This window comes from Onychostoma macrolepis, chromosome 13 (assembly GCF_012432095.1).
Source record: "Onychostoma macrolepis isolate SWU-2019 chromosome 13, ASM1243209v1, whole genome shotgun sequence".
NCBI lineage: Eukaryota > Metazoa > Chordata > Actinopteri > Cypriniformes > Cyprinidae > Onychostoma > Onychostoma macrolepis.
The window spans coordinates 19780096-19808080 of NC_081167.1; the positions used below are offsets into that span (position 1 = coordinate 19780096).

The 27985-nt window shown below is 37.2% G+C and overlaps 2 protein-coding genes across 2 annotated transcripts; one reads left to right on the forward strand and one right to left on the reverse strand.

Moving 5' to 3' along the window:
- Positions 1-595: 595 nt before the first annotated feature.
- On the reverse strand, positions 596-5135 carry prdm8 (PR domain containing 8). Its single transcript, XM_058796641.1, has 5 exons — positions 4816-5135; positions 4209-4433; positions 3794-4025; positions 1808-2891; positions 596-697 (listed from the first exon to the last, which is right to left on the reverse strand). Exons 2-4 carry the CDS (start codon positions 4422-4424, stop codon positions 1837-1839), a joined length of 1503 nt encoding a protein of 500 aa, XP_058652624.1. The 5' UTR covers positions 4425-4433; positions 4816-5135; the 3' UTR covers positions 596-697; positions 1808-1836.
- Positions 5136-5584: 449 nt separating this feature from the next.
- Positions 5585-27908, forward strand: antxr1d (ANTXR cell adhesion molecule 1d). The gene is given in 18 exon segments (XM_058796642.1): positions 5585-5907; positions 8490-8561; positions 8647-8718; positions 8821-8902; positions 9116-9146; positions 9241-9314; positions 9433-9501; positions 9610-9690; positions 10777-10837; positions 15175-15273; positions 15464-15533; positions 18749-18827; positions 19212-19307; positions 19944-19980; positions 20732-20847; positions 21350-21517; positions 21676-21756; positions 26887-27908. Coding segments are annotated over 18 exon segments (1689 nt in total). The 5' UTR covers positions 5585-5758; the 3' UTR covers positions 27139-27908.
- Positions 27909-27985: the final 77 nt, after the last annotated feature.

A 27985-nucleotide genomic window follows, 5' to 3' on the forward strand; every position in this document is an offset into this window, starting at 1 on the left:
GAAGTTCAGTATTTACTTCCTTGAATGAGCAGCATGTTTATAGCGAAATACAGATTGGCGTTTTTTTAGCTTCACAGTAAGGTCAAAACTTTGACGTTTTGGTGAACTTTCTCAGTGTTGAGTTTATTACCTATGACTTTATGCCTATAACTAAACGGAGACTTGCATGGGGTTTAATAATAAAATAAAAAATAAAATAAAAAAATCATTCTGAACACAACACCATTCTCTCATAACAGCTATGTTAAAGTGTCATGAGGCTTCGAGGACTTATGAATTGTTAGAGAGTGCACTCTACCGATCACTCAGTGTTAGTGCATGTGAGTGTAATTGTCACGCCAGTTTCAAAACCTTAAAATTATTTAAATAAAATTAAAATGCAAAAATGGTCAACCTCATTATTTTTTTTAAGTCAGTATTTTTAAATACAAACTGACACTTTAGTTTCAAAACATAATTCTTAAAATTAATTTAAAACTACATTGAATTAGATTCATCTCAGAGTAGTATTTTATGTTTCATACTGCTTCATGGCTAAAATCAGAGGCAAACGCCTGGGGAATATGTTCAAAATCTTTAATGAAATACAATGACTGTACTTATCTCAAAAAAGAACAGAACAAGAAAATATTTAAATAAATACATCCTCCTTGTCGTTGTGCTGATCAAAAAAAAAATGTTAAAAAGAAGTAGACATCTGAAAAGAACATTGTAACAAAGATTTGGCATTCTGAAGGAATGGATATTTCAAATATAAAATCTCTTTACAAAGCAATGCTATTAGTTCATAATAGTTTTATTCAGCTGTTAGCAAACCTAAAATGCTGGAGCATTTTATTCTACCGTTTTTCAATAGCATTTACATTTACTCATCCTGACATTTGTAAGGCACTGTTAAGTTTAAAATGACCAGGCAGTTCAACAGTATTAGTCACAACTAAATGTACTAGGTACAGCTACCTCTAAAGAGAAAGTTATTCATGTCTATAGCCACCTAGTGGCGATGTAGGCCTATCCTGAATTGCACTACCACCATTTAAAAGACTACATTTCTGAAATAACTGACCTTTGGAGAAAAAGACAATGAATCTTTACCAAAGGTAGATAGTTGAAAGGTTCAAGTTTTTAGTCGGTCTGTAATGTATTGCTACAGTAAAATACTTCCCCTGTCCAATAGCAGCTACCCAGCTAACAGAAAATGTTCTCTAAAACATTCTGGCAACTTTCTCTCAATGTTTGTTATAGCCTATAAGCCACCGGGCTAACAGAGAACGTTCTCAAAACATTCTGGCAAGGTTCTCTCAATGTTTGTTATAGCCTTTAAACCACCGGGCTAACAGAGAACGTTCTCAAAACATTCTAGCAATGTTCTCTCAACGACAAACATTCTTCCACCGTTCCAGTAACGTTAATAGAAAGTTTACTAAGTTATCTGGTCTTTAATGTTCTCAAAACTGGAATGTATTAGCTGGACGTTTTACCTGGAATGTTTTCGAAATGTTTTAGCTGGACGTTCGTCTAACTACTTGTTTTAGAATGTTCAAACAAAAGTAACATTTCCATAATGTTTGCAATATGATAAAATGGAACGTTCCCTTAAGGTTCGTATAACTACGTTTTTCAAACATTTAAAAAACGGAACATTTCGAATAGTCAGAGAACACTACGAAATAACGTTTTCATAAATCAATGGGAACGTTAGCAAAACGGTCTTAGAAGATATTTTTGTCAGCTGGGTAGCTACAAGGGACCTTCACAGTGTAAATGCATAATTTATGGTCAATGCATCTTAATTACTTTCATATACCTGCTTAAAGTGCGATGGAGTTTTTCTTCTTAATTATGTGATGTCATGTGACGTGAGAGGTGGTGACGCTCTCGAAAGTACTCGTGACAGATGGGACAGGTGAGTTTCTCCTCTCTTCTCCTCCTCACCTGAGCTTCTGCGGCGAACTCTTTCTTATGATGGGACCGCATGTGAAACACCAAGTCGGAGGTCATTCGGAATGAGAGGTTGCATTTGGCGCACCAGTTCTGCACTGAAACACCCAATGGTGTGAAAGTAGGGGGTAGAAGTGTCAAGGAAGATGTAGACTGCAGCTGGCCACCTATAGATCTGGTCCAATGCTCGGGCGCATAATAAAACGATCCTCCTGTAGCCAGAGGAGCGGACATCACTCCTCCTGCATGAACGCTTGGCAAGTCAGCGTGAAACAGGTGCGAAGCCAATACATTTCTGTATCCTAGTGAAGGTTTTGATTTGAAAGAGTCTGAGATATTATCCGAATCTGGTGGTGAAGAATTCAGAACTTCGGTGATGGTGCGTTTGTTGGGTTCACAAAACGCGCTCTTCCGTTCCGAGTGCGCGCTCTTGGGTACAACGAACGAGAAGGCGCTGCAGTCCGATTGCAGGCCTACTTCAGATGCCATTACATCCCGTGATGACTGCTTGGGTTTTGACTGCTCTGGTGGTTTTTGAACCTCGCTAAATGCGCTGCTTTTACATATCTTTGACTCATTTGTTGATAATTTGTCTGATTCTGACAAATCCTGGAAAGGTGGACAGTCTTTGTTGACGTTGGCTGTGTTGCTGTGATTCGTGATGTTGGTTTTCTCTAATAAAACTGTTTTTTTGCTCCGAGGACTTAGGGAACCCTCTTGTTTTCTTTTTCTAGGTATGTCCGAGTCTTCCGGAGAACCGTTCATTTTGCGCTCCAGATCTCTTGCAATGTTGTGAAAATCTGTGATTTTCCGTTGACGCTTGACTTCTGGTTTCTGTTCGTTGGTTGGTCGGATAATATCTACTTTTTCCTGCGCACATAAAAAACGGCAGTGGGCAAGGAAAGGGTTTTCGTTCTTGAAGGCCTGGCCGCATCTCGTACATGTGTAGCCTGCATATAAAGATACAAACGCTGTCAGACCATGATAACAATAATAGGAAACTTAACATTTAAGCAACAATTCATTTACATTTGCATATTAAATACAAATTTGGTAAATTTCTGAATAATGAATAAGTTGCTGTCTTATGCATCTCATGGACATTTTTTTGCCAAATATTTAGGGTCTAAAGGGGTCCTCTGTGTTTAGTGGTTTTCTTGTCACATGACAACAAAATGGCTTCCTGCATTTATTTGCTTTTGTATTTTCTTCCCTCAAATATTAATAATTTACAAACCAAAAATTTACAGGAAAATTGCTTAACTGTTAATTAATATATATAAAATACCAAAGTACTTGTGCAAAAGTTTTGAAGAAAAGCTATTTAGACCTATTTTATTTTTATAGATATGAACATGACCTATGAATGAACATTCCATGACATTGTTAACTAATTTGAAGGTACATTCAATTAAAATTATTGGTCACACTTTATATTAGGTGGCCTTAACTACTATGTACTTACATCAAAAAATAAGTACAATGTACTTATTGTGTTCATATTGTATTGCAAAACACTTTTGCTGCTATTGAGGTGGGATACGGGTAAGGCTAGGGACAGGTTTGGTGGTATGGGTAGGTTTAAGGGTGGGTTAAGGTGTAAGGGATGGGTCAACAGTGTAATTCTAAATGTAATTACATATAGGTATTTTTTAAAAATATAAGTACAATGTAAACACATGTATGTACATAATAAGTGCATTGTACCAAATGATTCATTTAAATGTAAGTACATAGTAGTTAAGGCCACCTAATATAAAGTGGGACCAAATTATTTAATTACCAAATTATTTAAGCATTAAATAATGATTTTATTCCAATAAAATAAAAATAAAAAACAGCCCATACTCACCATCTGTCAGGGCTTTTGTCTTTATGTCTTCGAACCCTAAAAGATGTGACAACTCCTTGTCGTACCAAACAAGTAGTTCTTCCCCTTGTTTCACATCTCGAATAGTCCGAAAGTGCAGCTGTCCTCCTTTCAAGTAGGCCTCAGTATTCTGGTCTTCTGCGCTCATTGCAGCCTGTACTAACCGTAGCCAAGGAACTACTAATGGAGAACCTTTCATCGCCTCAGGATCTACCTGTTAGTGGGACATATTTGACAGAGGAAATTAGAGTTAACAGTAAAATAGTTAACAATTGATCTTTTGCAGTGTAAAGTGTATTACAAATTATGTCTGGATTAAGCATGTTTAATTTACAGCACAATACCATTTCTGTAAATCTAGTCAAATTCTGCAGTCTAAATCTAACATCTTACTCACCCGAAACACATATGATTTATTCCGTTTGTCAAAGGACTTCAATGCAATGAAGGCTATAGTGTCATAAAAGGTATTATGAAGAACACAAGGTCCAAATGATGTTCCAGCTGGCATATCCTGTGTAACTTGTACACTGCTGAAGAAGTCCGTGACATGGTGGTGGAGAAATTTGCTGTCATTAGTCCACAAGGCGCGAGGAATAATACTATGCTCCATGTTTTATTCCTGGAAATATAAAGTTAAATGATGAAAAGTTAAAAAGAAGACAAGTACATGTTCCCATGCTTAAATTGGGTTAATGGAGAAATCTGGATTTTTAATCGCCTAAAGCTTTTTAAAAAAAATTTATCAGTATTCTTATAAAACACCGGGACATAGGAAATATATTGCCATGCATGCAATTAGTTCGACTATTGAAAAATAAATAAATCGGTATTTTGCGAAATCGATTGGTAAATCAGAACTGTTCAATTTTTCTTTTTTTTTACGTTTGGTTTGTTGTTCTTTAGACTGTAAATAGAGTTTAAATCCGTATAATGAGCAGGCATTTTGTATAAAAAGGAATATCTCACAAAATTAGCCTATATGCAGTAAAATTGCTACTCACGTATAGCAGGTTTGGGTTGAGGATGTCTCGGAGCAGGTGCACAGTCCAAGGAGACGCGATTTGCAATTATCCACAGAGAGCGCGCGATCACGACTGTCTCTTGATCCTGACAATCTCTTGACTGTCTCTCGCGCTGCGCAGTCACGCACTTATCCACGCCGAGGGCGCGGAGCTGATGCGCCTCATTTCTCCCCAAACCCCCCCAGGTGGCAGTTTGATTGGTGCTTCACCAGCTTTGCAGGCGTGTTAATTAGAAGCGAGGGTAATCAATGACAGAAGTCAGAGACCGTTAGATTGTGATGAGTACCACAAAAGACTGTATGCTCATTCTGTATGCGCATTTAAAACGAATCCTAAACCCAGAGACATAACAAGTAGGCTAGAAAATGTAGAATCAAAATTCAACTGTTAGATTTTGTGACGATTCTCCAAATAATTAAACTTTTATGTAGCCTAACTTAGGATGACTTTTAAAGAAAAAATATTGAATTTATAAAATGTATATTTGTTGTGTCTATTCAACCTGTTTCTAATTTTTAAGAGTGTTTTAGTGATTATTTTATTATTTTGTTCAAAGAATGTTACAATTTATTAATTATTTATAATGTTTGAGTAATTTGAATAATATAATATCAAATAGAATTTAAGGAATTTCGTTGAAGCCAAAATTCTCCCTCTTCCGGAAAGAGGAAGTTTCAGTAGCTGTTGTCTGCCTGCTCACCGTCCGGTCTGTGGTCGCTCCTCCAAACATTTCTCCTTGAGGAGGAGCTTTCAGTGTTTTGGAAGCGGACTCAGATGACTGCGGGATATAACACTGTGACAAGACATTCAAATATCTTTTTTGAGGAATAAATTTCATGGAAAAGAGTTGCTTTCCTTTTCTGCAGGAATAATATGAAATGCAATTTTATCCCAGTGCTTTTGGAGAGAATAAACTGATGAAATGGCACGTTCACTGATTCACATGAGTCTTGTTGTGGGTATTTTAGTGATTTTGTTGCCCAGTCTTCATACTGGAGAAGCTGAGCCTTATTTTGAGGACGAGAAGAGGTCTTGTCAAGGTGCTTTCGACTTGTATTTTGTCCTCGACAAGTAAGTGGCCTTCATATTTATGGCATCTTGTTCTCCTCTCACCGCGCGCTGCTTGCGCGACGCCTCTGACGCCCTCAGACGCGCGTGCACTTCTATTATAACATTATATCATTCGCGTAGACAGCCGAATAACAGAATTGAATTGATCCAAATGCTTTAACATGAAACAATTCATTAATATTTTTAAATGGATAGTCATTTCTAGGCATATTCTACCAGAAAACGTCTGGCGAGATATTGTGGGAAAAGAGCTATTCCCAAAGGAGACCAGACAAGGATGCATATGGCAGGATGCACTGACATGAAATTCGAGCAAAATTCCTAACCGTATCAACAAAGAACCATTAACTATCTCTACAGAATTAACACACAATGCTGCTTATGGTTTTTCTGAGGGTGGATTCCTGAAGTTTTTGTCTAGTGTTAAATGGCTTTAGACGCGGCAGATAGGAGGACAGGACTCTTTGCCTCGGGCGATGCTTTAACAAGCATGATTTTCTCTCACCTGGTGCGGTTCACATGCACATTATCCCAGGGGCATCTCAATCATAAAAGGCAAAGAGAGTTCATCACAAGAGCATGCACTATTAGTTAGTTATAAAAAAAAAAAAAAAACAGGGTGTGTAAAGATAAATAAAAATGCATACTGTATTTTTTTCTTGCAGCTTATAACTGCAGGCAGTTGTTTACATGTAATGTTAGTAGAATGCAAATAGTTATTTATATTTAAGTGTGTAATGAGATCTTAGTGAGCCTAAGTGGCATACTGTTAATTCTTTATCACCTTGGAGTTGTGAATACCCAAACAAGCTTAAACATGCTGGAGCATGCTAGAGAACCGTTATAAATGAAGAGATTTTAGTCAAATATAAAGTAAAGCTCAAGAGCAACATACAGTAGCAATGCTTGTACAGTTTAGACAATAATTTTGCTCATTTAGTGAAATTTATATTAAATCTGAGGTTAAAGATCTATTACAGAACAAAATTTGGGATTTTAGCCATAACCCTTTGTTACTGTGTTTGGAGTGCAAACGCATATTAGTTACACTTCACAGTTCGCTCTTCTGTTTGAAAGTTTTCTGAATGCCTTTAGAGACCTAAGGGATTGCATGCATCATCAGGCTTTTGCCACACTTCCACACTTTTAATCAGCTGAATGGTTCTTGCTGAATTTAAGGCTTTAAATGCCACTCAGTGACCCTACACTAATTGTAAATATCAGGCCATCGGTTCAGAGAGTTTTGGAAAGAAAAGCAGCTCCATTGCTTTTCAGAGAGAAAATACCTTTGATTATCAGTGGAACGAGAACTAGTTTTATGCCACTATATGTGACTCCTTTTAATTTACGGCTCCTATTAGAATGTTTCTTAATATAACAATATTCTGAGTCAGCAGTTTGCTGAAGATTAATGTTGGTTCGGAGGATAAGAGATAAAGCAAGGATCAAGTTGTATCAAAGGAAACCAGAATGGTCTTGTTATTCTAGACTGCTGCATACCAGCACAATGTATTGAAGTTAATGACTTATTTCAGTGGCCCCAAAAAGTATTTAGACACTAAACCACACTTAAAATATCTGAATGCCATTTAATTGTATAAAAAAATATCAAATGTATGTGTCATCTGCAAACACATTATGCTAGACCTTGAATTAACTACTTTTTGTTGCCATTTTACTTTTTAAACCATTGGTCTTAAGGTGATTTGGATGCATTAGGATATGAAGTCAGTTCCCCTTTTGTGCAAACAGATGCAGAGTGACTAGCAGCTCTAGTTCAGCCCATTGACTATGGATATTTTCCACAAACATTTGAAAGCCAGAAAGTTTCCAACTGTTTTTTTTTTTCTTCATTCTAAACAGTATATGTATTGTTTTAAGCTGACTAACTGAAACTTTCTTGTGCAATTGGTTTCATATTCTATTATCTAATGCAGCTACATACACCAATTTGGGGTATTTTTTATGATGTATTTTATTTTATTATAATTATATATATATATATATATATATTTATTTATTTATTTATTTATTTATTTTTTGCAAGTGTGACCCAAATGTCCATTTTGGAACCATGGTATATCAATATATAAAATTGCAGGTGTGTTTAAAAGTGACAACAGATTAGCATTGATTGCTGCTGTTACTGTTGCTAGATCCACACGTCCAGTTTTATGTTCCTGACCCCCTGTCAGAGATGGAGCTGTGAGCCTTTTTGGATGCTGATGTAGATGCCAACTCTATTTTGGATCCCAACCTGTTACACTCACCCATTGCCATCTGTTCCCATTCAAATGTCTGGCTCCAGGAGGAAGGGGTGTTGCTCTCTGCTAGCAGGAGGCAGATTCATCAGGCACAAAGGCAATTAGCCCTTGTTGGGAACGCTTTGGGGCCTGTAATTAATTAGTGGCATGTGCGCATTTTATAGAGTACTCAAGGACCTGCTACTCTCAGATAGTGTAAGAAAAGATGGTAATTATTATGTAATTGTGTTTAATGCAGCCATTATAATGCACAGAAGGGATAGTAGCCTCTGAATCTTTGAAGCATTCGGTTTTTCAACATGTTTGATTTTATTATAGATCAGGAAGCGTCAAAAGACACTGGATTGAAATTTACTCCTTTGTGGAGCATCTTGCAGAGAAATTTATAAGGTAAAGTTGCTTTAGTTTTGATGTACTTTTGTACATACATACTGTAATACCTTTCAGAAGTAATATGTGAATTGCTTTTTTACAGCCCAATGTTACGGATGTCCTTCATTGTCTTCTCAACTCACGGAACAACGGTTATGAAACTCACAGAGAACAGGTATCACACACATCAGCATCCAAAACAATATTAATGTTGCACAGAAATACACATATTATTTGTCTCCATTGTAATGACTTTCCTCCATCATCTGTAATTCAGAAATGAAATTACCAGAGGCTTAAATATTTTGAAGAGAGAAATACCAGGAGGTGATACAAATATGAATCTTGGATTGAAACAGGTATCTTTTTCGTATTGAATCAAATGAGTCAATTTAAATCAATCACTGAATTGTATAGTCTTCTAATTCTACTATGGTTAAAATTGGTTAATTTGGTTGCAAAATGCATTTTTCTCCTGTAACACATATGAGTACTAATCACTCTAGTCTTTTGATTCTACTACGGTTAAAATTCCCACATTGATGCTGTAAATATCTACTTTTAAACTGCAGGCAAATGAGCAGATATATCATGGAAATTATGGTAACTGTCACTCTGAATTACCATGCAATTCATTCACACTTCTGCTTTTATTCTGGGAAAATCAAGCCTCAATGAGATGATGTTTATTTCACAGGGACAGCCAGTGTGATCATAGCACTGACGGATGGGGAGCTAAACGACAATCAGTTTGTCACAGCACAACAAGAGGCAAGTACACGAGCCAGTGATGTCGCAACGGATGTGGCATGTTCTCTGGCAGATGTGTAATTGACAGTGGCATTTGCTCGGTAATAGAGCTGACTGTTTGTTGCCCATCTATGAGCAGGCGCAGAGAGCTCGGTCTTTGGGAGCCATCGTATACTGTGTGGGTGTAAAAGACTTCAATCAAACACAGGTAACTCAGCACCACTGCACAATAAATTGCTTTAGTGCCATCTCAGATTTAACCATGATTTCTGTACTGGAGATATCTCTGTAAGCCTGTATTGTATTACTTGTTTAGCTGGCCACAATTGCAGACACCATAGAGAATGTGTTCCCTGTAATTGGCGGATTCCAGGCCCTTGAAGGAATGATAGACTCCGTAAGTTCCTCTGTTTATATCTCTGTCCTTGGCTACGTATAAAGTTAAAGTATTGGTAGCAACAGCTGCATTTAAATGAGGGGCTGAATCACCTAAATTATCCCTCCATGTGTACAAGACAGGAGTCACTCTCAAAATTGTGATTGTTGGAATCTTGCAGCTGTAAACAACAAACATGGTTGCCATGCCAATCTTTTAACCCATTTAGAGTCTGATATATTTGTCAAAAGAAATGCAAGTGACCGGGATGGAATAGAAGAATAGAAAGTAAAAAAAATTGTGAAAAGTTTAAAATAAGAACTAAAGTTGCATTGCTCAGTTAAAGTCACACTGTAAGATACAGTCATGTTGTGAGATATAAAGTCCCATTGCAAGAAGTTACATTCAAGATATAGGCACATTGCAGGATATAAAGTCACATTGGAAGATATAAATTGACATTGTGAGATATAAAGTCATATTTGAGGTATGAAGTCACATTGCAAGATGTAGTCACATTTGAGATATAAATTAACATTTAGAGATCATATTTAAAATCATATTGCGAGATATAGTCATATTTGAGATTTGTCACATTGCGAGATATAAAGTGATATTGAAAGATAAAAAAAAAAGTCTTATTGTGAGATATAAAGTCACACTACAAGATAAAAAAAAGTCTCATTGTGAGATATAAGTCACATTGTGATATGTAAACATATTGTAAGATAAAAAGTCAGATTGTGAGATAAAGTTTCATTGGGAGATATAAAGTCACACTACGGGATAAAAATGTCTTATGTGAAATATAAAGTCACATTGCAAGATACAGTCACACTGTGAGATATAAAGTCACATTGTGAGATTTAAAGTCACATTGCAAGATGTTGCAATTGGGAGATATAGGAGATTGTGCCGCTTTTATGAAGAGGTCTAAAAGCATAACAATTTAGATGAGCTGTCAGCATCCAAAAGAGAGTGACATAACTGCATTTCCAGTTAATAGTTCCGTCTGAGTGAACTTGGTTACAGAATGCAATTGCTTCTCTAGAAAGTCTGTGTATACTGAGTACTAAGCACTCTGGCACTCCTTTTTTTTCTTTGCAGATCATCAAGAAATCCTGCATTGAGATTTTAGCAGCTGAGCCGTCCAGTATATGTGCTGGTGGTAAGAGTCACCGCAACACTCGCCATGTTAATGTTTTTGTAATAATTTGAAAATAAATGTAATTAACACCATGATTTTTACATTAAATCTGTCTGCTTTTAAAAGAATATGAAAGCACAGTGCGCACACCATAGTAAACAAAAAGCTTGTCTGTGCTAATTGTGTGAAAGCCCTGAGCGGTGTAATGGAAGCTCATGAGTTGCGCTCTCTTGCACTCACCAGAAAATGAAAATTGATCATGTCTGGGCAGAGCTAATCCGCCTGTTCGCGTCACCAAGGAGACAGCGCTGTAAGTGCACTCTCGCGCAGTAAGTGCATGCTAATAAGGTCATGTCAAGCCACATCCATCCTCTCTGGCCTACACACCAGTGCTCAATGTGGCAGGCCTGTCTGCTGAGCAGCAGCCAATTAAACAAATGGGCATTTCACTGGTAAAGGCGGAGCGGAACTGCAGTGCAGTTATTCTGCAGCACCTCGGCTAGACAACAGATCCGATGTGGCAAACTAGGCCATGAAGAACCAGCCAGGCAAAAAACAGCTCTCTAATTTCACTTGAGCATTCCTAACAATAAGTTCTCTGTCAAGTTATGGGACGTCAAACCCTGAAGCACACAGAGGGAGAGAGAGATGGCACGCAGTGACCACTGCCAAACGATGGTGGTTAAAACAACAATACCCCTGCAGTTTGACCACTCACTTAAACTTTTGTGTCTTAGCACTAAGATATATTTTAGTTTAAGAGTTTATTTAAATCTAAATTATTCACATCATTGTCATTATCTGTACTGAATTAGATTTAAAGTGATAGTTCACCCAGAAATGTAAATCATTTACTCATCCTCATATTGTTCTACACCCGTATGGGTCTCTTTTTCTGTGGAATATAAAAGAAGATATTTTTAAAATGTTTAAACTCTATTTGTCTATATAATGAAAGGCAGTGATGTACAAAACAACAATAGACTGCACTGACTTTCATTGTAAGGGCAAAAAGATACTAAAAATAAGTGTTCTTTTGTGTTCTGCAAAACAACATAAGGTAAGATAATTTATATTTTTGATCAAATATCCATTTAATCTTGTATTATTTCTTTATTTTAAAACCACAAATCCAAAACAAAACAGTTAATGACCCCAAACCACTTAGATTAACATGATTAATGAACATGATCCTTAAAAGAAACATTGCATATTGTTGTGTAATTAAATCAATCCTTGAAGTAATGTACTGTGAAAATTACCACCAGCCATAACTGTAATATAGTCCTCTAAATATTACAGTTTAGCCGAAGTTGCATTTGAAGCTTGGGGCTCATTTTTTGGTCTAATTTGAATGTGGCTAGTGGTTTGGTTTGGTGTTTCAGTTGAGTGGTTTGGTTTGGTTTAGTGTCCATTAACATGATCCTTATTAGAAACATTGAATGGCAATGAATGCCATAAATAATGAAATATTTTGTTGTGTTATTAAATCAATGCCTGAAGTAATACCCTCTGGAAATTACTCATACAGCAATAAGTGCATTATATTCCTCTAAATATTACAGTTTAACCAAAGAATCGTTTAAATCTCGGGACTCATTTTTCGGTCTAATTTGATCATGGTTAGTGTGGTTTGGTTTGATGTTATGATTGAGTGGTTTGGTGTGGTTTGGTTTAGTTTAGTGTCCATTAACATGACCCTTAACAAAAACATTTAATGGCAACGGATGCCATAATTAATGAAACATATTGTTGCGTAATTAAATAAATCCTTGATGTAATACACTGTGGAAATTACTCATACAGCCATATGTGCATTATATTCCTCTAAATATTACAGTTTAACCAAAAATTCATTTGAAGCATGGGACAATTTGGGGTTATTTTCGGGCTAATCTGATTGTGGTTAGTGGTTTGGTTTGGTGTGCTGTGACGGCAGTTCCAGTGGCTGACAGTCTCAGCGATCAAACTGATGAGAAGTGACCAGCCCATGCAGCCTGCAAACAGGCCATCACTCTCTGTTCTGAGAGGAGGCCCAGCCATCAAACATGACAGCAATCGTTGCTTTGATTAACCCTTGTGATTCCTCTGCACCCCATCCCCCAGTTCGGGCAGTGATTGAAGTGTCCGTGCTCGGACGTGGCACCTCTGCTCTAAACAGCCTGAGCCATCAAGCTCTCAGGTGTGGATGGGAAGCGTCAGCTCTCCCGTGCAGCACAGCGGGCGTGAGCCAACAGCGTACCAGCCCCTGCCCACCATCTCGCTGCCAGCGCTGCCCGCTGCCAAGCCAGTGTTGACCTTTTTACCCCTGCGCTGTCCTGTCAGAACCCGACACACCATGTCTGACAGTAACGAGGGAAGAAAAGGACATGGATGTTGATGCCCGGCCTCCAAAATTAAATGGAATTAGCCATTTCAGCTGTGTGGACGTCACATTAAGCAGGCATGAGCAAGAGAGCTGGGCAAATTTAGACGCAGAGGTGGGGTGGAGAGGGGCTTCTGCATGGCAGACGGGATTAGTATAATTAGAGAGGAAATGACAGGTTAATTGGATCGGATGGGAGTGGAATTTGTTTTGGTAGATCCATGATGAGACAAGAGACATGCTGAGAATTTTTTTTTGGCTCAAATTTTCCCATGATCAGCCTTTTCGTTATTCGCCTGGTCTTGCGTACGTATACTGGATAAAGGATTCTCAGAGAAAACATTAAAATTGATCCTGTTTACATTGTTAATGCACACTTCTGGTCTTATTGTGATTGATTCATCATTGCATGTTACTCCAAAGAATAAATTTCTCTTTGTAATTCATCAAGTTCTCATGAAATGAAAATGAAAATCTTTAAAACTCAAATTTTATAAATACCTATTTATTGATTTTATTGTGAATAATTCATCCATGCATACATTGCTTTTTTTAAACCTCATAATTTTTAACTAAGAATAACTCAATCTTCCAGTGAAACAACAGACTTCTCTCTGGTGTGTTCATTTCTTAGTCAACCTCTAGCTCGCATTTAGATCTGCTTTCATCCAGTCGACAACTAATGAAGTGAACCAAGTCAACATTTCCCGCATATGACACAATATGGGATACAGCATCTGTTGCTACTTTTATTACATTGCAGCTTTAGTGATAATGTAATAAATCTTCCTCTAAAATGGGTTTCCTAATCTTTTGATGTCACTTAGGCCGTGAGGGTTACTGGATAATGTTAACCAATAGTTAAAACAGGCATTATTTAACACATTAGTTTAGCAACCTTGCCTTTAGAGTTGGCCCCATCCTGGAATGTAATGCCCGCTTTTCACAATCTAACAATTCCTGATTGATAAAATGCATCCAAGTGTTGTACCGTATTTTTAGCATATTCGTTGAATATCCGTATTTCACAAAAGTAAAACTAGCTGTGAATGGCAAATTACATTGACTTTAAAGCTTTTTTAGGTGTTTACTTATTAAAAGTAAAAGAGGAAAAAACTACTTTATTCAGGATTTGAATCTTCAAATGCTGGTGTGATACAGAAGAAGAGAACTGAGACTTACAGTATAGCGTTATTTCTCAGAGCAGTGATATTCTCCTGACCTTTCCATACAACTGTCTCTCCCTGATGGCAAACTGCACAGAATGTTTTTCATCCTGTGAACTTTACACACTTAAATGTTAAAGGTTTACAACCAGAACATTTTCTGAAGGTGTAGCGTTATTCAGAGATGAACGGCAGAATCAGTAGAAATCCACTCAAATCTCCCTCAAACGCACACTGGTGTGCGCAGTGCCATGAGTAAGGTCACATCCACTCTGCATCCTTTGACGCCCACTGAGACAGCTTCTAAGTGAGCGTGTTTTTCTCTCTAACATATGCTGCTTAGCAGCCGTCAAAGGGTCTACAGCATCGCCTGGGGGGTCTCAAAGGTCAGGCAGCCAGCGTTGTCGGCCACCAACGCAGCACCTCCAGCTAGAGATTTGTGAACCTCTTCGCTTTTATTATTAGCACCACTGGAGCATATGCATTTGCCCAGTTGAGTTGAGCGTTCTTGAAAGGTTAAGGGTGGAAAAAAAATAAGAAAACATGCCCTCTGGCTGAGCACACTTTATAATTTCAGAGTATGGCTTTTCTTTTCTTTTTTTTGGAAAAAGTCTACATGAAACAAAGATCTAAAAAGCCGGCTTGCCTTATGTAGGCATTTGTCTCGTATTTTAAATATATTTCAGTATAAATAGTACATAAAAACAATATTAATCTAATTTTGGTTACATTTTTTTTCTGGAAGAAAAAAACATATGCTTTTCACTTTGCAGTAAAAGGACTTTCTAAATGTTTGTTATTATATTTTTGGTTTGTGTTTCTTTAAGATTCTTTCCAAGTGGTTGTGAGGGGAAATGGATTTTTGCATGCCAGAAACATCAATCAGGTTCTGTGCAGCTTCAGAGTGAATGACACAGCTATACTGAGTAAGTAACATTATTTTATAAACAGTACTTTTAATATTGCATTCTTCTAAATAATGTGTGCAACATTCTTTTATTATGTAAATGACCATTTCTGATATAGTAATAATGAAGTATTAACCCTGATAGTAGGTCTAAATGATGATTATTGGTGAAAATGTATCTTATTCTTTTTTATGCAATTCATTTTCAGATGAAAGACCTGTCAGTGTTGAAGATACGCTCCTTCTTTGCCCCGCACCAATCATAAATGAGGCTGGAAAGTAGGTGCACTTTATTCTGCCACTTTATAGCTTAATGCAGTGGTACCCTTGAAAAATTAGGGTCAATGTCATTTGGAATTATTCTTATCAGTCAATCTCCACGCACCCTAACACGTTGAGACAACAGGCATGTGGTGTAAAAAGCCCAAGAAGAGCGTATAATTAGCCTCTCTGAGAGATTAGTCACCATGGGCTTGACCTGTGTGAAAAGTTCCCAGTGAGTGTGCATGTTAGCCCAGGGCTCTGGTGGTTTTCTGAGTTGAGAGAGAAAAGAACAGACAGTGAAATACAGAGCTGCTCGTATCCACATCAGCCAGAGCACAGCCCCGGAGACTCACTACAGGTTACTTACCAGGCCTTCTACAACAAATGAGCTGCTACTGGCGGCTCATTTCCCTGCAAGCCCTCTGAATAATTATGTGTACCGTTGGCTGTAGACACCTTGAGGATTTCATCTGTCTTGTTCTTGTCAGGAAGATTCTTTGAGATGCCAATGAAGGAGCCTCTCATGGCACCTTAAGCAAAACAGGGCTGTTTTTCAACTCTTGGTCAGCCTACATCACTACACACTGTATTGCATTGCATTTGCTAATGTGACACAAAAACAGATGGTGTTGATATATCAATATTCAGCACTTTCCATTCATTCAAACCTTTTGATTGATTCAGGTGCTCTTTGCATTATTTGTTATCGGATATAATCAAAAGGCACAGTTGTGGGTTAATAATAATATTGCCCAAGAATATAGAATACGTAGTATTTATACTTATCAGATCTCTTCGGAATACTCATTTCTGACTGGTCAGTTGTGCCATCCAGCAGTCAGATGTTTCTTAATATTCTTAATAAGATTTCTTGCTCATATATATATATATATATATATATATATATATATATTTATTTATTTATTTAGTGAACAGTTGTTTAATAATCTGGAGTGAAACGTTATGTGAATATGTAAATATGTGGAATATGTGGATTATGCAATGTAAATATTTGGATTATCCACTGTGGCTGGCGACCCCTAATAGGGTCAGTGTTATTTTAGTATTATTTATATACTATTCTAGTATTTTTTTTAAATGTTTTGAATTAGCTTTTTTGAATTTTCATTTTGATTTTGGTTACATTTTTAGTAATTATCTGCTTTGTCATTTGTTTTTTAAATACTTCTATTTATTTTTAATTTATATTTATTAGTACATTTTAGTAAAAAAATTAAACTCATTTTATTTCAATTATTTGCTAAGGCAATATTTCTAATATAATTTTAGGTTTTTCATCTAATATGTATATTTTATTTTATTACAGCTTTATTTCAAATACAATTTTTCATATTTTTAGTTTTTAGTTAAGAATGAAAATATTTAATTATAACAGCAGAACGTGAGAAAAGGAGAGTCGTGTAATAGGTAAGATGATGCTTATTTTGCAGTGACATGTCTGGATATGTCTTGTGGTATTAGAGTCTGATTTAGTGATTATTGAATTAGATTAGTGTCTAGGTCTCTGAAAAGTCAGCCAGAATGGTATGTATTCATATAAGGGGAAAACGGAGATGAAAAATTCCATCATAATCCAGGTACAAGTTACCTATGATTACTTGAAATTAAAAATGAGTTACTTGAAATTAAAAATGGCATCCTGTTATGCAGACTTTGATGTTGTGGTGTAGTAAGACCAACCATTAAGTCAAATGATGTCTGTATAATCTGATTGTAGAAGACCATGTGAGTGATTGAGTGAGGGCTGAGAAAAGGCGATTTTGGGGCAAAGTCTGCCCTCTCCTCCTCCTCTGTATCTACATTGTGAGACGAAGCTGTCAGTGCTGTCACCTAAACGCGTGGTGACTGAGTGGCCTCCTGAAGATGTGCTCAAAAAGAGCCAGCCGCTTCCTGATTGATGGAAAATTAGATGGATCTGTCACTGGACTCCCCTCCACCCAACCCCGTTATCCTGTTGTGCCCCCTTTCAGCCCATCCCCCATCCTGCCAACAGAGTGGCACTGGAATTGGGTGTGTAGGACCGACAGAGAGGAGACGGGGCAATACCCCTTCAGTAACTTATTTTCAGCTTCGTCTTCTCCCCCACCAAAGCAGAAGAAGAGGGGTCGCCTAAATCAAGAAAGCTGAGACTTTTCCGGCATACCAGCCCATGGTAGAGCCTGATGTTTGAAGAAAACCCATTTTTGAGAAAGTTGTCAGGGGGAAATGGTCACATTGTCAGTTTTGATGTCCATAAGCATGTCTTCATGGACTGTTATCAGTCACATGACAAGCCCTGCTTTTTCATGTCTTTCTCATCTCAAGATTTTAAAATATGATGTTTTACTAAAGATCATATCCATTTTAAAATCCATATCGCATATTATCACTATATATTACTTAGAACTATTAACATCATCTTTTTCTATATTTACACACTACCATTCAAAAGTTTGGGGTCAGTAAGATTTTTTAAAAGAGAGAATACTTTTTTTCTCCAAGGATATATTAATATCCATGCATTAGATGCATTAAATTGATCAAAAATGACAGTAAATACATTTATAACATTACAAATGAGTTATATTTCAAGTATATGCTGTTCTTTCAGAAAATTCTATTCATCAGAATCCACTGTCCAATCACATGCAACACTGATAAATAAGTAATGTTTTTTAAACACCAGATCAGCAAATTAGCATAATTTTTGCAGGACACTGGAAGACTGGAGTAATGGCTGTTCAGCTTTGGCATCACAGGACTAATTTACTATATATTAAAATAGACAACAGTTATTTTATTAACTGTTTTACTGTATTTTTGATCAAATAAATGCACCTTTGGTGAGCATGAAGATTGAATGCAGAATGTGATATCAAGCAAATTCAATTCCAGTATGGAACATGTAAATCATACAAAAGATGATATAAATGCATAGTATGCATAGTTCTACCTTAGATAACAATAATCAGTCAAGTTCCTGTCTCTACATGCTTTCAGCATGCTGGTCTTTGAGGGGTGGTGTTGTTATCCATCAAAGAGGAACAGGAACGCAATGGAAGTCATTCAGGCTCCAGATTACAAATTTGAACAAGAAAATGCTGATCTTAATGGCTTTAATAATAACCCCATTACAAGCTCACACATGTCCATCTGAAGAATGCAATGAATATGCCTTTTCAGCAGGTGTGATTGAAGTGTGTGTGTGTGTGTGTGTGTGTGTGTGACAGGGTGATATTTCTGCAGGTTAGCATGAATGAGGGTTTGTCCTATATCACAAGCTCAGTGCACATCACCACTACTGAATGTGTAAGTACATCTTTGTTCCTTTGTCAAAACCACTTCTGCCTGTAAAAACACGAATGGTGGATTGGGCTATGATAGTGATTCTGCCTCTCTGAATGGCTATTTAACATTGTTGTATGCTGTCTACTACTGTTTAGTTTTTTCCCCTTTTCTCTTACTCTTTCTTTTTCTCTAATGAGGTCTCCTCTGCTTTCTTTCATCAGAGGAGTATGGTTTTGTCATGTAAGTTCAAATTAGCAGTGAAAAGATTAGTTCTATTGCTTGGAGTAGTCATTTGTCCTCTTCTTCAATCTTCTTACCTGTTGATTTGTGTTATGCCAGCAAATACTCATGAAGATGTATGTGTGTGTGTGTGTGTGTGTGTGTGTGTGTGTCTCTTGAGTGCAGTATGATGGGACCATCCTGCTCATCTCTTTACTGGCTGTTTTCCTGTTGCTGGGACTGGTGCTGATGTGGTGGTTCTGGCCTCTGTGCTGTACAGTGGTATGTCCTAAACGTTGAAGCTGTACACAATTAACAAAACATATTTAAGCAATTAAACATCACATTATTCAACCAAAAGCGTTGAAAAGTGTAATAATAATAATAATAATAAATTATTGTTGTTATAAATCATATTTATTTGTCATTCACACACAATGATTTAAAAATGTCAGTAAAAATAATAATAATAATTATAATAATAATTATTATTATTATTATCATATACACAAATCAACAAGGATTAAACAATGTCGGTACATTTATTATTTATAAATCATGCATTTATTTGTGTAATTCAAACAATAATTTAACAATATCATAATAATAATCATGATAGTTTTGTAGTTCATTCACACACTCAATGATTTAACAATGTCTGTATAATAATAATAATCATCACCATACACAAATAAACAAGGATTAAACAATGTCAGTACATTATTATTATTATTTATAAATCAAGCATTTATTTGTGTTATTCACACACTCAAACAATGATTTTTGTACTTTTCCCCAGTGTTATATGCAATATAATGCTTTAATACTTTATACTGTACAGTTTGTAGTACTACTATTTATACTGTACTGCTCTTAGCTTAGATTACATTCTTTCACTGGGGATTATTTTTCTTTCAGGTCATCAAGGAAGTGCCTCCACCCCCCCCCTGAGCCTGTGAGTCGAACTCCCTCTAACCTCATTTTGTGCCTATGTGTGTTTAGGCACAACCATACACCCAATTGAACCAGGGAAATGTAGAGCCGATATGAATCAGGGCACAAAGAAAACAGATTGCACACGATAAAATGAATAACTCTCAGAAGCTGAATCCAGCGTGGCCCAGATATGGCATCATTCCTTGTAAACCGCATTCCCTAATGCTGCCAATATCAGCTGCTAGCTATGAGTGCAACTGCTTTGCAAAACTGTCTATCGCCATTTAAGGGCATTTTCTATGCCACGGCCATGTAAATAAGGACAAGTAAGCAGTGAAAGTGGACACAGCGGGGACCACAGCCTCAACCGTAGGATGACTGAATAGCAAAATTCAAGCGAAAGGGCTCATAATGATCCTCTTGTGTTTGCTTTGTTCCCAGAGGTCAAAGGCAAGCAGTCACTGAGGCTGATGGGAAATAAAAGAGCTTTGTGGAAATGGCTTTAGAGTGTGCATCTGTGCTTCTTAACACTGAGAGCGCAAACAAGGCGCTCTGTCTCTAAAGCTTCCCTTTGATTTGGAGACACAATGTGGTTGCTACTTTTGCAGCTAACATTATTTGACCGTGTCTTTGTGTTTATTCTATCTGTGTAAACTAATGGGTATGCTATAGCAAATTCAAACAAAATAAAGTGTAATAGCTTCAACATAACTTTAAAGTATAGTCATTTTATGCTAATTATTACTAGTGTGATATTAGGTTTATGTAAGTTGTGTGTGCTCAACAGGAGTCCGATGATGAAGATGGTATGCCCAAAAAGAAATGGCCTACAGTAGATGCATCCTACTATGGAGGAAGAGGAGTCGGTGGAATCAAAAGAATGGAGGTGATGCATGTATGCTTGTACAGTGAGTGTGTGTGTTTCGGCTTTAACACAGGCTACAGGGGGATGAAGACCACACATGACGAGTGATGTTATGAACCCTCAAGGCACTAGAACACATCACTGTGACCTTAAATGCTCCCTGTCTGCCTGGTGCCAAAACTAGATCATGTGACATCATAAGACATGCTGACGCCTGTAGATTTACCCCTGTCATTTGCAAAGGTAGCATTATTGGACATGTATATTGCTGTACTTTGCAAAATACACACAATTTTCATACTGCCTATTACTTGTTAAGTGCACTACGTAAAACACTAGTGTTAATACAAGCTTGTTAATGAAGCGTCTTTTGCTCAAGACACCATTGCTCAGGATCATTGAGACATGCAAGCACTAACACAGCTAACACAGCTTCTTAATATTGTTTACATGTGGAAACAATCATTTTTCTATAGTCTGTGTGTGTTGAGTTATAAATGGACTGTGTTCCTGTGGTCTTTAGGTGCGTTGGGGGAACAAGGGCTCCACGGAGGAAGGAGCTAAACTGGAGAAGCCAAAGAATGCTGTAGTGAAAATGCCTGAAGACGAATATGAGCCTTATGAACCCAAACTCAGAAATCCTTATGGGCGCAGACCTGCCCATCACAGAAAATGGTACAGTCCTATTCAGGTATATGACTTTATTTTCCATAGAATTGAGTATGAAATCAGCTGTATTCACTAGATTAGCTCTGAAATATCAGTTAGATGTAGAAAGAGACACTGTAGTCCAATATTTGAGATTTTGAAGTCAAATAGGTTTTAATAAAACAGTTCTATGTGCCTTAGGGGAAACTGGATGCTTTGTGGGCCCTTTTCCGTCGAGGATACGACCAAGTGTCACTCATGAGACCTCAGCCCGGAGATCAGGTACAACCATGAGCACATTCAAGTAACAGATATTCCAATACAGATGAATATTCCTCCTAAGAATAGAGACCTGATGCATATTTGTGCTTGAATATTAAGAATACCATTTCCATTTTTCATAGTGCCTTTGTTTATCTTATTTATTTTGTTTATCTTATTTATTCTTTGAAAGACTGAATCCAGCACCAATTTGTTATTCTGTAATAGGAAAAGTGTTTATATGCAATAGAAAGCACCTTTAATGTATTGTTGTATCAAAGTTTTTTTTAAAGAAATAATACTTTTATTAATTAAGGATGCATTAGAATAATCAGAAGTAGCTGCTAAGTCATTTACAGTGTTTCAAAGAATGTTTATTTCAAATGATTCTGATCTTTTGAACTTTCTATCCATTAAATAATCCTAAAAGATTGCTTAAAAAAAAATTAGCAGCACTGTTTTCAGTAATAATAAGAAATGTTTCTTGAGCACAAAATCATCCCTTTGATTTCCAAATTATCATGTGAGACTGGAGTAATGGCTGCTGAAAATGTATTTTAAAAAGTTATTTTAAAATTATATTAATATTTAATAATATCACTGTTTTTACTGTATTTTTGATCAAATACAACAATGGTAAGCATAAGACATGATTAAATATCATTAAATTGTAATTAAATATGAATATTTAATCCGAAATGTGTGTGCTGCCATAGAAGGAAGCAAGGCAGCTCACTTGTTTTTGGAACACAGCTGTTGTGACATTCCCATCCTTTCTAAGCATGCTCAGTAGCCGGGACAGGAAATAGCAGTCTAATTACGCTACTTTTAATTCCTCCTCTTATGGAGCAGTAGTGTGGCCGAGCACAGTCTCTCATTCTCTTGTGCCTTTTGTAAGAGACGTCCCTCAGTGTCTGAGCCCTGCTCTCTGCACCCTGCATTATTCCATCAGCACAAGCTGTGTCATGGCAACACATCTGTGTGTCTATGAAAGGCATCTTTCATGTGGGCCGCAGTGTCGCAGACTGTACAGTATGATCCCATTGACACGGGCAGGCTATAGCTCTGTTCCCACTGTAGATGGACCGATCTGATTTACTTTGGTTTTATTCTTCATGCTTCATAATGGGCCGCTTGTCTGAGGCACTGCCAGTGTCCAGCTGCTCAGTGTATTTTGCATGAGCTTTAGAAGGTGCTGGTGAAGGCAGTAGACTCTGTAAAGGACAGGGTTTGGGTGGAAACAGCTGTGCTATTCAGGGAGATTTGGGGTGTAGTTGTGTGTTTCATGCCCACCTGCAGCACAATGCCTAGACAGCAGACACAAACAACTCGCTGTGCCCAAACAAGACCTCTGCTCAGCTATAGACAGCCTGGCTATTAGTCCACATTTTTCTCTTTATGACTCGTCTTTCTTTGCATCTCCTAGTTGTGACTAATTCACTGTCTCCTCCATCTCTGTATCCTCTTTGTATTTTCCTCTGTTTCTATTCCAACCAAAGGGCCTCTTATGTACATGGTTCTGTTCTTGTTGAGTTCAAAGTTGGACTGCAACTAAACAGACAATGTTATATTGCTTGCCAAGCAGCACTGTATTGATATTCGTCACTGGTTAAGGGCTGTTCTAAATTAGAACTCTAGAACTCTTTAAAGAAATTTCACTTTAAATTGTTCAGTGTTACATTTTGAAAATCTTCTGTTGATTTATTTTAGACTGATATGAGATAGGATGTTCAAAGTGTAACCAACGGTAATAATGTCATTATTTGCAACCTAGATTCCAACTATTTGCATATTGCATGCATATTTTTTATTTATTTATTTTTTCGATTAAAAAATGGACCTAGTTAACGCCACAGTTAAAATACCACAGTTACTACAGTTACTGTTACTAGTAAAATTGTGTTAATTTGGAATTAGCCACTACTGTAAAACTACTAAATAAAAACTAAATAACAATAACCGATTGTGAAAAAGTCTCACAGTGTTTGGAGGAGGGTCACATATTAATATTAGTTCATTGTGATTACAATGTAGCAACTGTAGAAAATAAAGAAATCTGGAAAAAACTACATTTTTGTAAGGGTAATGGCAACAGCAAAGTGACTCAGATATTTAATTTAACTTGTGTACAACTAAACCCTGAAACCTATATTTACATAAAACATCAACAGCAATCTACTAAACGCTATTTTTCTCCAGGAAGTGCAAATCTGGTTATTATTTCTGACTTTTTCTATTGGCTTCAGCAGCTTCTGTAAAAATATTCAAGTAAACTGAACGGTATCGCATTGGCATCTTATATTTCGAATGAATGTTAAACATTAACATGTATGACCTGTGCTGATGTGTAATGTGGATGAGTCCTGGGTCAAACTCTTTACCCATAGGCCTCAGTGCACACATTGTGATGCAGAGATGACAGCCTTGCTTTATTGCTGACTTATAAGTGTTGTGTAAAGAAAGAAGCTCTTGTTGTTGAAAGTCTTTGTCTGGCTAGTTTACAAGCTTCACCTCCAATGCTCAGTATCTTCCTCCTCACGTCTGAGTGCCACCTACATTTCAAGCAAAGAAGCTCTGTGGAATAAAGAGTGGTTTTGTTTTTCCTAATGACCCACAGAGATGTAAAAGTTGTGACTCTGGTTAACAGAAGGAAGTGGCTTTTTAACATAATTTACGAGTCAAGGTGAATGACATGCTCCTCTGATTGTTCTCAGGGATTTCCCTCTCTGCGCTCGAGTCTAACCCTCACATAACCAACGCTTGGTGGTCTGATTTAACAGCTTATTAAACAGAGAGCCCCATAACGTGACATGGGGCCTATTGGGCAAAGGGAGTTTTATTGTGATGGGCTATTGTCAGGTTGGTGGGGGGTGGTGGTGATTGATTCACGTCTGTCTGGCTGTGGGGCAAAGCCATCATTTTGCCAGTCGTGTGCAGTGAAAAGGACAATTTGGAGAGCAGCACAGCAACAGGCCTGCACAAGGGTGAGCATATGGGACGAATGAGAATGGAGACTCATGAATACTGTGCAGATGTGGGTGGAGGGAGTGGGGAAGAGAAATCTGTCCATATGGTGTTTTAACTACTGTGGATGGCCCCCAGCAGGCTACAAGATTCTACAGGCTTTACATCAGGGGTCTCAAACTCAAATAACCTGGGGACCAATAGCAAAGTGGTGCTTTCTATCAGGATCTATTGAACAGTTGCAACGAATACAGGTGTTTTAACAACTATTAAAATTGTTTACAGACAACAATATTAGAAAACAGACACATTACATTTAGACCTTTCTTTATATCTGTTTCATATTTATGCAGATCACTCCTGCATACTCAATTGACTCCACCCTTACTACTATAACACAATAAAAAGCCATATCCTCTCCTACCTTCAGACCCTCGAAAAAAAAAAGGAAAAAAAAAGGAGGGAATCTCTCCTGTGACAATTTAGCTAGCGGCCTTTAAAACGTCCATCTGTTTGTCTACTAAGTGCTCAAACAGCATGGCAGAGACTGACTCCCCTCTTAACCGCTCTCCTTTCCACTCGAGTGAAAGTAATTTGAATGGAGTTCAGCATGATCAGCGTAGGACACATATTAGTTCACGCTGTGCTTTTTTGTTGAAGGTGATAGTAACAATTGCTGTGGTGGTTCTAGAGACTGATTGGCTATGGCTGCCATGTTTAGCTAATATTTGACTGTTCGCCATTGATTTATTTATTTATTTTTATTGTTATCTATTTTTGTTCAATAAATTAGTATCATACACCGTATTAAAATGATATAAACTACCATTCAAAGGTTTGGGGGCGGTATTTTATTTTATTTTATTTTATTTTAAAGAAAATAATACTCTTATTCAGCAAGAACACATTAAATTATTCAAAAGTGACAGTAAAGATATTTCAAATATTACAAAAGATTTCTATTTAAAATAAATGCTGTTCTATTCTGCTGCTATGTAAACAAAGGTGACTTGACTTGACTTCTATTGAACTTTCCATTCATTGAAGAAACCTGAAAAAATGTATCATGGTTTCCACAAAAATATTAAGCAACACAACTATTTTCAGCATTGATAATAATATAAAATGTTTCTTGAGCACAAAAACATCATATTAAAATGATTTCTGAAGGATCATGTGACACTGAAGTAATGGCTGCTGAAAATTCAGCTTTGCCATAAAAAGGAATAAAATACATTTGAAAATATAATAAAATATAATTTTTATTTTAAATTTAAATTGTAGTTTTGATCAAATAAATGCAGCCTTGGTGAGCAGGAGAATTCTTTAAAAAAATGTTAAAAAACCTTTAAAAACTTGAGCTATTGGTTAGCAATATTAGTATATAAGAACAAGACTTCTTTTGAAACTGAAGATTTGCTTTATGAAATAATGCAATGAAATGTTGTTGAAAAGTTTAAGCAGTTTGTTTATCATTTCAATTTCTAAATGTTTTATTTTTTGTAGCCGAGTATACTGTTTGACGGGAAAAGATTGAGAGCTTTGCCTCCATTCAAGCACTTGCATATGAATACATTACTTTTATTAAGCCCTGACAAAAGTGGGTGTTGTAGTGGATCCTGAGTCATCCACAGTTTTCATTTTTTGCACCTAATGAAGCGTAAAGTGAGTTTTGAATGGCTTTGGTCAGTCCGTCCCAAAGTCTGAACCCTCTCTGACGATTCCTCCTGAATGATCAGCCTTGCTGACAACAATGAATCACTTCATCTTGAAGAATGTAAGTTTTTCTCAGAGACCAGCCCCTTGTTCCAACACCGTTTTCACAAATAGCTATTCTTCCTTTAAGCGCAGCGCTGCAACACTTCAACCCCACCCCCATGATTTTAGGGACAGAATTGCAGTTGACAGCTGAGTTTCTGGATGTCTGAAGTGCTGTGGGTTCATCTCCTGGGCATTTCGAGCGAAAGCTAGCAAGAGAACGCAGCCTAGGATCAGCTGTATACTGAGCTTTTGTTTTTGAATCCCACGCATTTCGCAGTGAACTTGTCACCTCTGGGGTTAAAAATACAACCTGTCCATACAAAATATGTAAAGAGCATGGGATATGTTTTATCCCCAGAAGTTATTGCTACTGATAGTTTCAGCTTTGAACTGACAGTGATCCCGCCATCTGTCCTGTTTCCACAGGGGCGATGCATCAACTTTACCCGGGTGAAAGCAGAGCAGCCAAGGTCACCGCCACGCAGCAACTGTCCACTTCCTCCTCCACCGCCCCCTCCAGACCATCAACCACTCATGCGACCTCCGCCAGGAAGACCACCATCCCGGGGACCCTCCATCAACCGCTCACCCCCAGGACCTCCACCAGCCCGGGCACCCTCAGGCCCCCGCGGACCCCCTCCTTCACGACCCCCTCCCTGCCCTGGGAACAAGCATTGAGAACAATGGAGGGCCTTCACAGCTACCCTAAAACCTCTGCCTTTAATTCAGATTTGTGATATTTGCCAAAGCCACTGGTTTCCCACAGTTTCAGATTGATGAGTTTGTTTATTTGGAGTGAATGAAATGTGATTTGTTCTTATTATAAACACAGGCACTGAAAGAGGGACTGCAGTAATGCATGAAATTTTTACACGTGCAAATGAATAGTTTTTAAGGCACTTAAGAGCTTTGAATGTTGACTTTGGGTATTTGTATATCAAATTTTGCATGACGTTAATGTGTCGGTAGGTTAGAGCTAAAGTAAGTATGGTATACATTATGCCCTGTTTTAATTTGTATCATAATATTAATTGGTCACATCTTAAAAAGGAAAATCAGATGTGTTGTGACTGCAGGGCAGTACAAACCACTAATTTATTAAGCCTTGGGTTCCTGGTAGGCGCTTGAATATAAAATGACAGGGTGTCTACCACTGGTACAGGACACTCAGCATGATATTTTATTTAATATATTTTGTGTTTTGCTTTATGGATCATGGTAATTAATAGTAGCAGGAAAATATTAATGTTATGTTAACGGGTTGGACTCTAGGTGTTCTTTTGCCTTGACAAAAATCCAATTGTCTTATTTTTGTTTTATATAATTTCTCTCTCTCTCTCTCTCTCTCTCTCTATCGATATGAGAATGAGAACAACATTATCCCCATTAAATGTATAAAAGCAAGGAATAATAATAAAGTATTCAGTTCTAAAACAGTTTGAACTGGAGTTGAACAAGCTTCATAACCATGTCAGTCACTGCACCATGAAGTCACTGAAAATGTGCACAAACTTAGGGTTTCGTC